This window comes from Panthera pardus, unplaced genomic scaffold (assembly GCF_024362965.1).
Source record: "Panthera pardus isolate Hobbes unplaced genomic scaffold, ASM2436296v1 HiC_scaffold_19, whole genome shotgun sequence".
In the NCBI taxonomy this organism is placed as follows: Eukaryota; Metazoa; Chordata; class Mammalia; order Carnivora; family Felidae; genus Panthera; species Panthera pardus.
The window spans coordinates 6,517,396-6,530,337 of record NW_026526754.1 but is presented as its reverse complement, the minus strand read 5'-3'; the positions used below and the strand labels follow the sequence as shown (position 1 = coordinate 6,530,337).

General features: G+C 55.9%; 1 protein-coding gene across 1 annotated transcript in view; it reads right to left on the bottom strand.

Annotated features, from left to right (window-relative positions):
• Positions 1-10,715, bottom strand: part of CDH5 (cadherin 5) — a 34,019-nt gene extending 23,304 nt beyond the window's left edge. Inside the window, exons 1-2 of the mRNA XM_019455730.2 lie at positions 10,586-10,715; positions 759-972 (exon numbers count right to left, since the gene is read on the bottom strand). Coding sequence (XP_019311275.1) covers positions 759-953 — 195 coding nt within the window. The 5' untranslated portion in view covers positions 954-972; positions 10,586-10,715. The remainder of the gene's footprint in view (positions 1-758; positions 973-10,585) is intronic.
• Between the last annotated feature and the right edge of the window lie 2,227 nt (positions 10,716-12,942).

The following is a 12,942-nucleotide window of genomic DNA, read 5'->3' as shown; positions in this document are numbered from 1 at the left end:
GTTCAGTGGCCACTCACATTGGCTCCAAGCCCTAGAACAGTGGCTGGAGATTAACAGGTTTTGAAGGGGGAGGAAGTGAGGGTTAGAGCCTTAGGTGCTGCCTTGGAGGGCAGGCTTGGGTCAGGCACCATGTTATGGGTATCCTAGAATCTGAGGACTTGTGTGGAGTGACAGGGAGCCAGGGAGGGATAGTAGGAGAGAAGGGGGTTTTTTGGGTTTAAAGAGCTAGACCAGGCTGGCCACCTGCGGCCTGGATGATGAATTCTGTCACCAGCACATTTTTGTAGAAGGCTTCTTAGGGCTTCCGGACTTCTCAGATGGGAGAATTTAATGGCAGTCTTGGCTGCTTCTGCCCTAAGCCCTGAACCCCCAGGCCAGGTGGGCCCCCTGTGTGCAGGTGGGCCCTTCCCCTGGTGATTTTTAGTCCACAGACCAAGGCCCGGGAGAAAATGAACCAGAGCATTCACCACCGCCAGCACCTTCCCCTTCCCCTTTGCCATCATGATTGCCCTAATCGTCATGACCTCTACTGCCATCACCACCACAGCCCCCTCACCTTTCCCTTTACTTTCCCACTGCCTCTCCCTTCGTCATTGTGACCGTGACCACCGCCACCGCCTCTCCCGCGTCTCCCAGCTCTGCCACCATTCCCCCTCACAGCCGTCGTCCCCGCCCCTGCACCCACCGCAATATCTGCCACCGCCTTTACCACCACTGTCACCGCTGATGCCGCTCCTGCTCGGGGGCCTGAGCCTTACCTTGCCCACATAATGGGGCAGCGAGGTGTTTTTCTCTTCATCGATGTGCATCTGGTTCCAAATCCAGTCCCTCTTCTGGCGCCGGGGGGCGGCCGGTTGGGCGGCCGGTTGGGCAAGGTCAGTGCCTTCCGCGGGTGCCACCAGCAGGCCCAGGCACACGCCTGCCGAGGCGAGCAGCACCGTCAGCACCTGCATCTTCCCGAGAGGCACCAATCTGGGCAAAGAGAGGGGACACCATGAGGGCATGGTGGTCACCACCCTGGGGTCTGAGCAGCTCCCAGGGACGACTGAACTTCCTTCTGTCATCCTTCCCTCTCTGCTGATACCAGCAGAACCAGATACTCTTCCTGCCCCCAGATTGCTTCGGTCTGGAAGAGGAAGGCAGACGCAGAAACTCCTCCCGAAGTGTCGTATGTGCTGGCGTGGAAGCCCCAAGGAGGGCTCCCGACGGGGAAGGTTTTCTAGAGGAGAGGGTGAGGCTGACGCTGATGGTGGCTCCCAAAGTCCTGCGCAGCGGGGACCCCAGTTATCCCCATGTTACACATGAGGTTAAGTTCACGTTGGAGCGAGTGGGGGGGCTGGGAATGGAGCCTTGGTGTCTGACCTCAACACCTATCACTTATCAAGTACTTATGACAAGCATGACACCATTCCAAGCACTTCACGTGTGTTATCTCATTTAATTTTCCTAGTAACCCTTCAGGTGGATATAATTATCATGCTCCTTTTGCCAAGAAGCCGAGGAACAGAAGAGTTCAGTTCACATTCCTGAGATCACCTAGGCAGGGAGCGGCGGAGCCAGACTTGAACCCAGTCTGCCTGGCCCCAAAGTTCAAGCTTTTTCCCACTGGCCTCTCTTGTCCTCGCAGCTGCTGTGGGGTGGGACTTCAAGACGCCTCTGAACAAACATGCCCCCTGGCCAGCACGAGAGCCCCTGTGGCAAGATGCTTTGATGCTGTCTTCAGAAAGTGCTTGGGAAACCCAAATGTCTTAACCCAGAGGGTCAGGCCCTCACTAGGCCCAGAGCTCACAGTTGGTGATCAGCTGAGGAACTATTACAAGAGCAGGGGTGGGGGAGGGTGGAGGATTGAAAGGCTGGTCTCACGGGACTGGCTTCATAATTGATGGGGCCCAGTGCAAAATGGAAATGTGGGGCCCTCTGTTCAAAGAGTATTAAGAATTTCAAGATGGGGGCGCCCGGGTGGCTCAATTGGTTAAGCGTCCGACTTCAGCTCAGGTCATGATCTTGTGGTTTGTGAGTTTGAGCCCTGCATCGGGTTTTGCGCTGACAGCTCAGAGCTTGGAGCCTGCTTGGGATTCAGTGTCTCCCTCTCTCTCTGCCTCTCCCCTGCCCACACTGTCTCCCTCTCTCTAAAATAAATAAACGTTAAAGAACTTAAAAAAAAAAAAAAAAGAATTTCAATCAAGATGGAGACAGAAGACCATGAAAGCAGGCATCATGTGCCAGGCCCAGTGTGCTTGCTCGCTCTGGAAGGGAGCTCTTGGGACAGGGATCAGCCTGGACCAGGATCTTGGGTCACCTGGAAATGAGGGCCTGGCTTCATCCTGAATTTCAGGAAGAGGGATTTTCCTCACTGCCCCATGGTGGGTGCAGGCTGTGACCTTGCTGGCCCTGTGCCCTCTCAACCCTGACCCCATCAGTCTACTCATGCTGGGTCCCTGTGTCACTGATCTGTGGCTCCTGGGATGGTTCAGGGGCAAAGGGCAGGTGGATGGGAATGGGAACCCGGGCGCCTGCCTAGAGAGAGACAAGGACCACAAGATGCTGGATGGGAGGCCACCACCCTGGTCATCCCCCACCTTGGCCCATGGGAGAGCCTGGATTCTGCACGTTACAGGAGGTCTCTAAACTCTAGTAACATTTCTTCTGAGACGTTGGCGCCAGGCTGTCCTCAGTGAGGGCCCAGGGTGTCTGCGCTGGGCTAGCCTGGCCTCTGGGTCTGCTGATCTTAGCGTTTGAGATCCCCACCCTGTGGGCCCTGCTGCTGGTGCGGGAGGAAGTGAGCTCCCAGGGTTGGGTGGGACAGGGCTCCGAGGAAGTCCCCACAATGCACGTGCCATGTGTCTGGAGAGAGGCTCTGGGTCTCAGTTTCCTCAGTTGTGAGGTGGTGGAACTGGAGGAGGCTTGGTGTCCTTTGAGGTAGGACGTGGAGAGGGTGGCCATGGCAGGAGGGAAGGAAGGCAGTGAACAAAGGCTTGGGGAGGTTGGGCATCCTGGCCGGGAAGCTGCTCCTGACTCAGGGGAGGTGGCCGGCATGCCCCTGCTCTAGCCTTGCAGGGCCCAGGCCTGGCGGGTCATTTCCTTCTTTGCCTACAAAGGAACTGCGAATCTTGGTTCTTTCTTCCTCCCAAGTGAGAAGTGACTCAAAAATGAAAAAGTAATACAAACAGAAGTGAAACCAAGAAATAGGGAGAGAGAGAGAGTCCTCAGGCTTTTTGGCAGGATGGAGTGAGAGCCCATGCACTGAGCTAACAGGCACGTGGGGCCTGTCCTCAGGGAGTGCACACTGTGGTGGGAACACCATGAAAATAAGTGAATTGGGAAAGTACCAGTTAGTGATACATTGGGTGCGACAGAGAGAGGGTGTTGCTGACTGAGACTGTGAGGTCAGGGAGGCCTTTCAGATAGAGGACATTTCAACCAGCATCTGAATGTTAGTCCTAGGAATGCCAGGGGAAAGAAGGGCATTCCAGGCAGAAGGACCAGTATGTGCAAAGGCCCTGGGGTGGAAAAATGGTTGGTGTGCCCCCGGGTCAGGTAGAAATGAGCATTAGGGGGCGGGGGACAGGAAGAGGTGACCAGGTCACTGTGGTAGGCTGAGTGATGCCCGCCCCCTGCCAAAGATGTCCATGTCTGAATCCCTGGAATGTGCGAATGTTTTACTCTTTATGGCAAAAGGACTTTTAGCAGATAGGATGTCTCCATGCGTGACCCTGGAGTGCCGTCTCAAGATGTTCCTTCTTGCCTGGGGTGGCGGAGGGGGGCTGACATCCCTGAGCACCTCCTCAGTGGCATATGTTATCTCATTTAAACCTTGCAAACTGCAAGGTAGTTGGCAGTAACCCCACTCTACAGGTGAGACTCAGAGAGGTGGAGCGAGTCATCCCAGGTCATATAGCGGCAAGAGACGGAGCCAGCATTTGAACTTAGTCTGCCTTTCACCCCAAATACTGCTTTTCCCTACCATGCCCCCCCCGCCCCGTCTCTGTGGGGACATTCACATGCATGATAATAAAATACTGTTCTCCACGCTTGGCTTTCATGTTATCCCCAGGCTATAGGAATTATCGCCCCCATTTCACAGAGGGAGAAACTGAGGCACAGACCCAAACAATTGATGGATCTAGAACCCTCACCCAGCTCTTTCTCTGAATCCTGGGCTCCTTCTACACCCAAACTCAGAGGGACCTGAGGGACTTTTCCAACTGAAAAGCCACATTTATTTATGTCTTTTGCATTTTGTGTTAGGAGTTTGGCCTCCAAAATGGGGGCTGAGAAGAAGGGTTTTATCAGACAATTGTTTCTCTTCCCACTGCTCATGGAGAGGAAGTCAGCTGGCAGGATTTGCCATGCCCACAGCTGGAAACAGAATTTCCCTTGGCCGCACCTCTGCACGTTACAGGAGGTGTGGTCAGAGCCACAACTGGGGGCAGGTTTATTTTAGCCCTTTACCTCCCCACAAGCCCTTTACCTTCACTAAGTTTTTGGAGTGGTCGTAATGCTGCCAGGTGGATTTGGGGTATGACAGATGAGCAGAGGGTCTGAGGATTTTGGAGGTGATTTCTGTGCTCAGAAGTTCCCAGCTGAGCAGCCCCAGGAACTTGCCTGACGACAGCCTTGAGGGGAAAGGGGATCTACTTGGCAGCTCAGATGTGTGTGGTGGGCACACGGAGGCCAGGTGCCTGCCCATGTCCCTGTCATCCAAGATTTGTGACCATGCCCCATCCCTGGAGCTTTTCTAGAGGCTTTTGGGGGCAGCTCCAAATGCACTCCTGGGTATGAGTGGGCCCACTGGACTCTCACTTGGTCTGGGAAGGTCTTAGAGACCCAAAATGAGAGGACAGAGTGTGTGGTCCAAGGTGAACAGTCATGGAACCCAGGAGAAGGGGCAGAGGAGCCTCGGAGAATCTGGGGGGACAGTCGGCTCACCTATGCCCGGATGGGAGGTTGGGGCCTCAGAGAGCTCTCGGATCCCGCTTTTTGTCCACAGTGGGTGGGACCGCTGATGTCAGAACCTTGATGCCTGGGCTGAGTCTGAGGACTGAGGGGTGGCTCTGAAGGTTGGGCCAAGTGCGGGTGCCTGTGCCTCTGTCTGCTCCTCTCCAGTTACCTGTCTGGGTCTTGAGGGTACTTGGTGAGCTTCTAGTAGCAGCCCCAGCCTGTAGGACATTAACACCCACCAGGTTTGGGGCACCTGGGTGGGTCAGTCGGTTGGACGTCTAACTTTGGCCAGGTCACGATCACGTGGTTTGCAAGTTTGAGCCCTGCATCAGGCTCACTGCTGTCAGCTCAGAGCCTGCTTCAGATCCTCTGTCCATCTCCCCACCCCCCTCTCTTTCTCTCTCTCAAAAATAAATAAACATTTAAAATAACAAACACCCCCTGGGCTTGGTCACACCCTTCCGGCCTCTGCACTTGACATTCTGTCTCCTCTGCCTGGATTTAGTTACATGTCACCGCTTCTCTGAAGCTTTCTCTGGAGCCCTGGGCATACATAGCCACACAACAAACATTTATTGAACACCTACTGTGTGCCAGGCACTGAACTACATGCGGGGAGCAAACACAGGCTGTACTCCCATGGGGGAGTATACTAACCGCTTGGTGAAAAACATACAGTTGAAAATTGTGAGGTGTGCTGATGGAGACGAGTAGGAAGCTGGAGGTGGGGGCCAGCAGGGTCCAGACTGGGCTGAGTGTCTCAGTCCAAGAGTGAGTCCTACCTCTCTCTGAGCTGCTGTGAGACATTAGACAAACATCCCTTTGGTCCCTTTCTGTTTATGGGCCCATCTGTCGCTGGGATTTGGTCTTGAAGGGGCTGTGAAGTCCACTCAGCTCTGTGATTTTGAAAAGGGCTAGGGGGACACAGAGGGAGACAAAGGGAGGGGAGGGGCTGGAGCTGGTCCTTTTTAAGCGAAATAGATCTTAGGAAGCCTGGATCTAGCTGGGAGCCCCTCAGTGAGCCAGCCTGGCAGGTGTCCCTGGGCTCGTCTTGCCCCCAGCCAGTGGCAGACCCCTGCTTCTTGACCTGACCAGAGCTCTGCTCAAGCTTGAGGCTCAGGAGCTGAGTCTGGGCTTGAGGGGGTAATCAGGCAAGCTGGAGGGCCCTTTGGAGTGGGGTAGAGGAAGCTTGCAGGTCAGGGATACACACATGACATCCTCACGCTGCATGGACACACAACACCCTCACCTACGTCCACATAAGTACACACCCTGTGTCCACTCATCTGCCCACGGCGGCTCCTGAAGAGTCTCTGCTATGCAGAGCGGCCCCTCTGCACCCGTGCAGTATACCCCCATCAGCTGGGACAAGATCTGGCAGCTGAACCCAGCCCCAGGCAAAGCCTCAGGGTGGACAGGACAATCAGTTCCAGCCCAACCTCCCACAGGCTCTGGACTCTAGCCCAGAGGCCTGGGGTCAGGGGTCAGGGGCTGGACTTTGGGAGGAAGGCCCAGAACACGTGGGGGCTGTGCCTGTGGGAGGGGCAAGTGCTGGACACCCCCCCCCCCCCCCCCCCCCCGCTCCCTGTGTGGCCGTGGATGGCTCTCCTCATTGCCTTCCTACGCCACCACCTTGAGCCTCAGTCTAGAACAGACTCCTTCAGGGACCCCCACATTGTCTGCCTGATCCTCAGCATTTACAGCTGGGTCTTCGCAGCCATGGGCACTGGGAGGATGAAGGGTGAGGCCCTGTGAGCCTTGGGCATGGGGTGTATTGGGGGCAATTAGGCAGCTATGAGCTGGCCTCTTGGGGCTTTCTCCTGGTTTGCAGCCCAATTCGGCCTAGGGACCTGCTCCTGTGGGTCCCAGACCTGAGCCCCTTCCCTGAGGTCCTGCTAATAGCTTCCCTGCCTCTACTTCCCTTCGAGGTGACCAGGCTGCTCCCCTGCTGACCTCTCTTCCCTGGCTCCCCATCCTTGCAGGATGAAGCCTAGCTCCTGAGCCTGTGTTCAAGGCCCAGCATAGCATGTCCCCTGCCCCCCTCTCTGGCTTTTCTCTCCCTCATCTCCCTGCTCCTTCCAACCATGAGGAGAGTAGACATTTCTGGAAGGCACATTGCTCTTCCTCTCTCCAGCAGGCTTTTTGCACAGGCTGTTCCCCTGCATGGGGACACATGAACACACACCTATCCCTGAGCAGAGGACCTCTTACATATGGCTGGCAAGACAAACTCATCAGTTGCCACTCACCCCTTTCCATACCTGTGAGACATCACTGATCACGGTATTACAGTATTCATCCCCACTGAACTTGAACTCAACCCCTGAATTCTCAATACAATCTTTCAAGTAGATACTAGCGATTCACCAAAAGTAGTTTGTGATTTGAAACAATTTCCTGCTGGGTTTCTGAGTTCTAGGGCCATCCAGTCTATACCCCTGTCTTCTAATGGGGCAGCTTCAGGCTTCAAGTATAGAACACCCCTTACCCACACCAGGGAGACTTTTCCAGCCTTCTGTGGGCTTTGTGACTTTGGGGCTCTGAGGCTGTCAATGGGAGCAACAGAATGAGGCCCACACACCTGCCTGTTTGTAATGGCCCAGCTGCTCAAAAGCTGTGTGGTCTCAGGCCCATTCCTTGCCCTCTCTGAGCCTCAGCTCACTCAGCTATAATGGAGGCAACAATAGCTGCCTATTGAGGAGGATTAAATGAGGTCATGGGTGAGAAACGTGGTATACAGTAGGTGCTCAGTAAGTATGCAGGTGTCTTGACCCTTATGTGCCCACCCACTCCAGCCTGGTGACTGTGGGCTTGACTGGACAACTCATACCTGACTGCATTTCCTCTTTGTGCCCTGGGCCCACCTCCTACACCCCTCTGTTCTCCAGAAGGAAATCTTTTTCTCTGCCTACCTGTCCCTGGGGTCCCTTTTTTCCCTTCCTGCCAGGATCTGTTACTGTGTCCCAAGACAGATAATCTGGAGGTCTCTGAATGAGTTTAGGGACCATTTGATCCATCCCCTGCCCAGAGAGATTAGAAGACTGAAGCCCAGAAATACCTCTCAATATCCTCTGGGCTCCTGCTCTTCCTCCAGGAAGCCTGCTGGGATTTTTCCACCCAGTATCTGCTTGGGCTTGTGTCAGGATGGGCTTTTTAGTATTTCTAGCCAGAAACCAAGCTCCTCAGGGTAGGACCTGTCTCCTACAACATTCCTCCCAGGATCATTGGGTTCCTAGCTTGTCCTCGTGCCTGCTTCTGTCACTTGAACTGTCAGGTTCAATCCTCTCTGACTTTTCTCCTCTCCAAGCTTCACGGTGGAGTGTGGTGGGGCTGTGGGGTCAGAAGGGGCTGGCCTCACTCATATTTTTGCTTCCATCTCATGCTTGCTGTGTAGCCTGGGACTGGCTGCTTGGTCTCTCTCAGCATCTATGGTCTCCTCTGTCAAATGGGATTTCTTTTAGCAGCTTCAAGGATGCCGAGGGGGTGCGGAGACGGCCAGAAGTAGCAGGGATGGATCCCCATAGGGGAGGGGCCCAAGATTTTTCTAGAGCAAGTGGCCACTGTGTTCACCTCTTGTCCCCGAGGCAGCAGCAGAACTGTGAGTCAGCCAACTTTGGAAGAAAATAAGTGTGGCCCCTTTGGTTTCCTGCCCTCATGTCCGGCCCTTGTTTAGCAGCACAATTGGTCAGGTTGAGACTGCAGGGTGGGCAGCTTAACCCCTGCGAGGCCAGTGCACGCCTTCCCTACTGCCTTGCAACAGTCAGTGGGAATTGGTAGGGCTGCCTGGGGGCTCAGCAGCTCCTGGGCCCCTTGGAGGCCACCTGCTGCCCTCTGGGCTGGGCTCCCAAGGTGGCCGGACTCTGCTGCTCCCTACCACCTAACGGGGAGCCAGAGCTCCTGGTCCTGGCACTCATGGCCTCCAGTGTCACTAGCCTTTCTGGCACTACCTGCTCCAAAAAACCCTGTGGCCAGTCAGCCTCCCCAAATCCTCCAAGCTGCCTAGGCTTCCTGCCTCCCCCAGCAGACCCTTCACATCTTGGGGGACCTGTCTGCCCCCTTCACACAGCAGCACCGTCCTTGGGGTGGGGAGTGAGCCCGGGGCCCAGAGTGCTTGCCAGAGGAATTGCTGAGTCAACATCCTCTCACCTGCGCCCTCTTCGCTCCCACCTGCCATGGAATGGCTGACCTTGGGGGGTCAAAACCTTGAGGACATTCACAGCTCTGGTGTGGCGGGTAAATTCAGCTGTGATTTCTTGAAGGCACCCCTCCCCTGAGCCGTTCCTGGAGCCAGTGCTGGGTGTGTACATTGCCTTCTTCACTAGGCTCACCAGAAGACTGCTTCCTCCATTGTACAGATGAGAAAGCTGAGGCATGGTGCTGGAAAGAGTCTGGGCTTTGGGGTGCAGATCCTGCTTCTCATCCCCACTCCCGCTCTTACTTTGCCCAGTCTCACCCATCTCAGTCGCACCCCCTGCGGAATGGAGAAAGGACTCATCTAACTCTCGCAATAGTAGAATCGAGAGCTCCGTCAGTTAGAACCTTTTATCCTGGGGCATGTGGGTGGCTCATTTGCTTGAGCATCTGACTTTCGATCTCAGCTCAGGACATGATCTCATGGTTTGTGAGATTGAGCCCCGTGTCAGCGCGGAGCCTGCTTGGGATTCTCCCTCTCCCTCTCTTCCTGTCCCTCCCCCACTCACTCTCACTCTCTCTCTCTCTCTCTCTCTCTCTCAAAATAAAAATAAACATAAAAAAAGAGAACCTTTTGTCTGTATCACCTGCAGTTCCCACAACGGCTTGTAGAGTCACTGTCTCTTGTTCAGACAAATACACAGAGGTTTGGAGAACATGGAGGTTTGGAGGTGCTGAGTAATTTTCCCGGAGTAACGTGGGAAGGAGTGATAGAGCTGGGCATCTCACCCTAAACTGCCTGCCTTCGATTCGTTTTGGGGGAACTTCCGCAAAACATGAGGGCTGTGGGGTCCCAAACTTGGGGCGTCTGGGGAGAAAGGGTGGGCCGCTTTGCCGACCACAGCTCCCATGGCTTGTACCTGGTCCCTGCAGTGTCCGGGGCAGGGAGGGGAGGGATCCATAGGCAGGGCCTCAGGTGCCCAGAGCCAAGCCTCAGCTTGCCTTTTCTAAAAATGGCGGCGCTGGCTGACAGAGAGGGGCCGCGGCTCAGAGCTCTGCTTCCAGGGCTCCTCTCCCAATGCCATAACAGAACGTTGGCAGGAGGGATGATGTGAGGCTTTGGTAAATCCTCTCCCGTGGGGGAGGGCCACCCAAGAGGAGACTAGGCCCGGGTGCCACTCTTCTGCCTCTGAGTGCTGGCAACTCAGACCCCCGTGCTCTCTGAAACGTGGCGTGGATGGAAGCCAGTGGGCCTTCGAGGCTCATGGAGTTGGAGGGTCTACACGTGGAAGAACTTCCCCCACCAAGTCCTGAGAATGCCGGCTTGTACCCACGACACCGCCACTAGCTCACCGCTCTGAGCCGGGAGGAGACTCGGTCCGCCCCCAAGGAATGACTCTTCCCCGGGACCCCAACAACGACCGCTCTACAGATGGGGCAGCCAAGCGCCCTCTCGGCTCGGGCGCTTGGAGAGGCGTCTGGGGTGGAGTAGGGGCGGGGATTCCTCACTCACCGAGCTCGCGGACCGGGAGGTGTCTTGGTTCCGTCTGTCCGTTTGGCTGAGCTGCTGTGGAGCTCCGTGGAGCTCAGCCGATAGCCTCTCGAGGGGAGCCACACCCGGCCGATGAGGGAGGCCTGGCTGCCGCCCCTTCAGGTTTTCCAGCTGGCCCTGGCCCACTTCCCCCTGGGATGGTTTCCTGTTATTGTTCCTTTGTGAGGGCCGGGCTGGCTGCAGATAGGCAGGCTCTGTGGTGGGCGGCTGCCTCGGCCCAGCCGGGCTGTGCTCATGGAGGCCTGGGCCTGGACCGGGCCTGGCACGCTCAGGTCGGATCCCAGTCCCAGCCCTCATGTCTGCTCCTGATGGGACCTGGAGCCAGACACATCTCCCTCCCTGGCCCGATGCTCAGTTTCCTCATCTGTAAATGGGGATAATCAGACCTCAAACTCACATGGCTGTTGGGATCAGCGAGAGTCAAAATGAAACTGTAGGCGGGATCCGGTCCGTCAGAACCAAGCAGCTGGGGGCGGGAGGGGCACAGATTCTGTGAACCTGGAGAGTCCTAGGAGGAGCTTTTATAAACTGAACAGACCTGATCAGCTCAACTGACTGGGAATCTTCCAGGGTGGTGGGAGTGTGTCCTTTGAATGGTTGCTCTCGTTTTCCCCTGAGCAAGTGGTTGGGAAGTCCCAAATGTGCTCCTTTACAGGACGGGGGAGACAGAGACCTGAGAGGGAGAACGTCTTGCCCAGAAGCACTCAGTAAGTCTGCGGACACGGGCATGGAGCTGGGGAACGGGGTGGGAAAATGATTTTTGGGAAGGTGAGATAAAGATCTGTCTCTTTGGGGCATGTTGAGTTGGAGATGGCTTTTGGACACCCAGGTGGTGATGCCGGGTTTGCAGTTGGAGACGGGTGCATACAGGTGGCTTGGAGATGAGGTTTAGAAGCTCTGATCTTACTTATGGCTTATTTCCGTGAGGCTGTGGGAGTGGATGAACTTAGAGGGAGGGAGGCCCCTGGCATCTGAGATTTGTATATCTTCTAGGAGAGCCTGGCAGGGAAAAGGGAAAGCCGGGAGAGGGCAGGGCTGTGGAGAGCAGGCAAAGACGAGGACAGGGTGTCAGCTGGGTAAGGGGAGGGCAGATTTGGAAGCTGGAAGTCACAGACAGCTGTGGACAGAGCAGGTTAAATGGAATGGGGTAGACAAGGCAGATTAGAGGGGCTGGTGAACAGGGATGAAGAGGGGGAGATGAGTGTGATCACAGCTTCGCAGTGAACAGGAGCAAGAAATGGGAGAGAGATTCTGTGTGTGTGTGTGTGTGTTTGTGTGTGTGTGTGTGTGTGTGTGTGTGAGTGTGTGTTTAAAGCTGTGTTTGTGTGGAGGGGACTTCTAGATGATGCTGGAGGGAGAAGAGCGACCTGTGGAGGGAGAACGGTCCTAAGGCGGGCCTCTGCACAGGATCCAGCACATTCCATCACTTTTGGTGGAATGAACAAACAAAGGCGCAGCGTTTTCTTATTTTCTTCCCCAACAGGCTTAACTCTGTCTTCCCCAGCCAGAGGGTGGATGTGGCCCCAGGCCAGCTGGTCCCTCAGCCCCATGCTCCTGGCTCTGCACGCCCCAGCCTGGGCTCTCTGCCTGCTCTGTGGCGTACGTGCCTGTGGGACCGGGCTGGGCCTGGCCTCACTTCCCGTGGGGTCTCAGACTTGTCGCTGGTGGCAGATGGGGACAGGGTCTGTGTTGGCACCATCTGCTGATTCCCTTTGTACTCCCAGTCCACAGGAAAGTTGACTCTGCCCCGAAGCCTGCTGTTCCTGTCATCTGTAAACAAAGGGATGGCTATCCAGGCATGTGCCCTGGGGCAGGGATGTGGTCACCCCGAAGAGGTAGTCCAGGCCATGGGAGGAAGGCTAGTGCCCTTGGGGCTCCTGGGGAGCTCATGTCCGATTTCTGCCACCACCCAGCACCTGCTCCAACCCTTCTGGAGGCACAAGAGGCACTGGGAAGGCACAAGGCCAGGAAGTGCCATCAGGAGCAAAGGAGGCAGCCGGTGGGCCGGCAGGAAACGGGATGGTCTGTGAGACCTGATTAGCAGTGGAGGAGGAAGCGACAATCAGGATGGTGGGGTGGACTGGGAGTGTGGCAGTGAGGCCTGGGGACACCCACCTAGCCTCTGCCAGGACGAAAGCTGACTGGAGACTCGGTCCTGTGGTGTCCTGCTTGGAGAGGTTCAGACTTGGATGTTGGCCGACCTGGTTCAGATCCTACCCTGGCCTCTCACTGGCTGTGTGACCCAGGGTGGTTGACATGCCGCTCTGAGCTTGTTTCTTTACCTGTGAAATGGGTTGCAGTCCACACTTGGCAGGGCC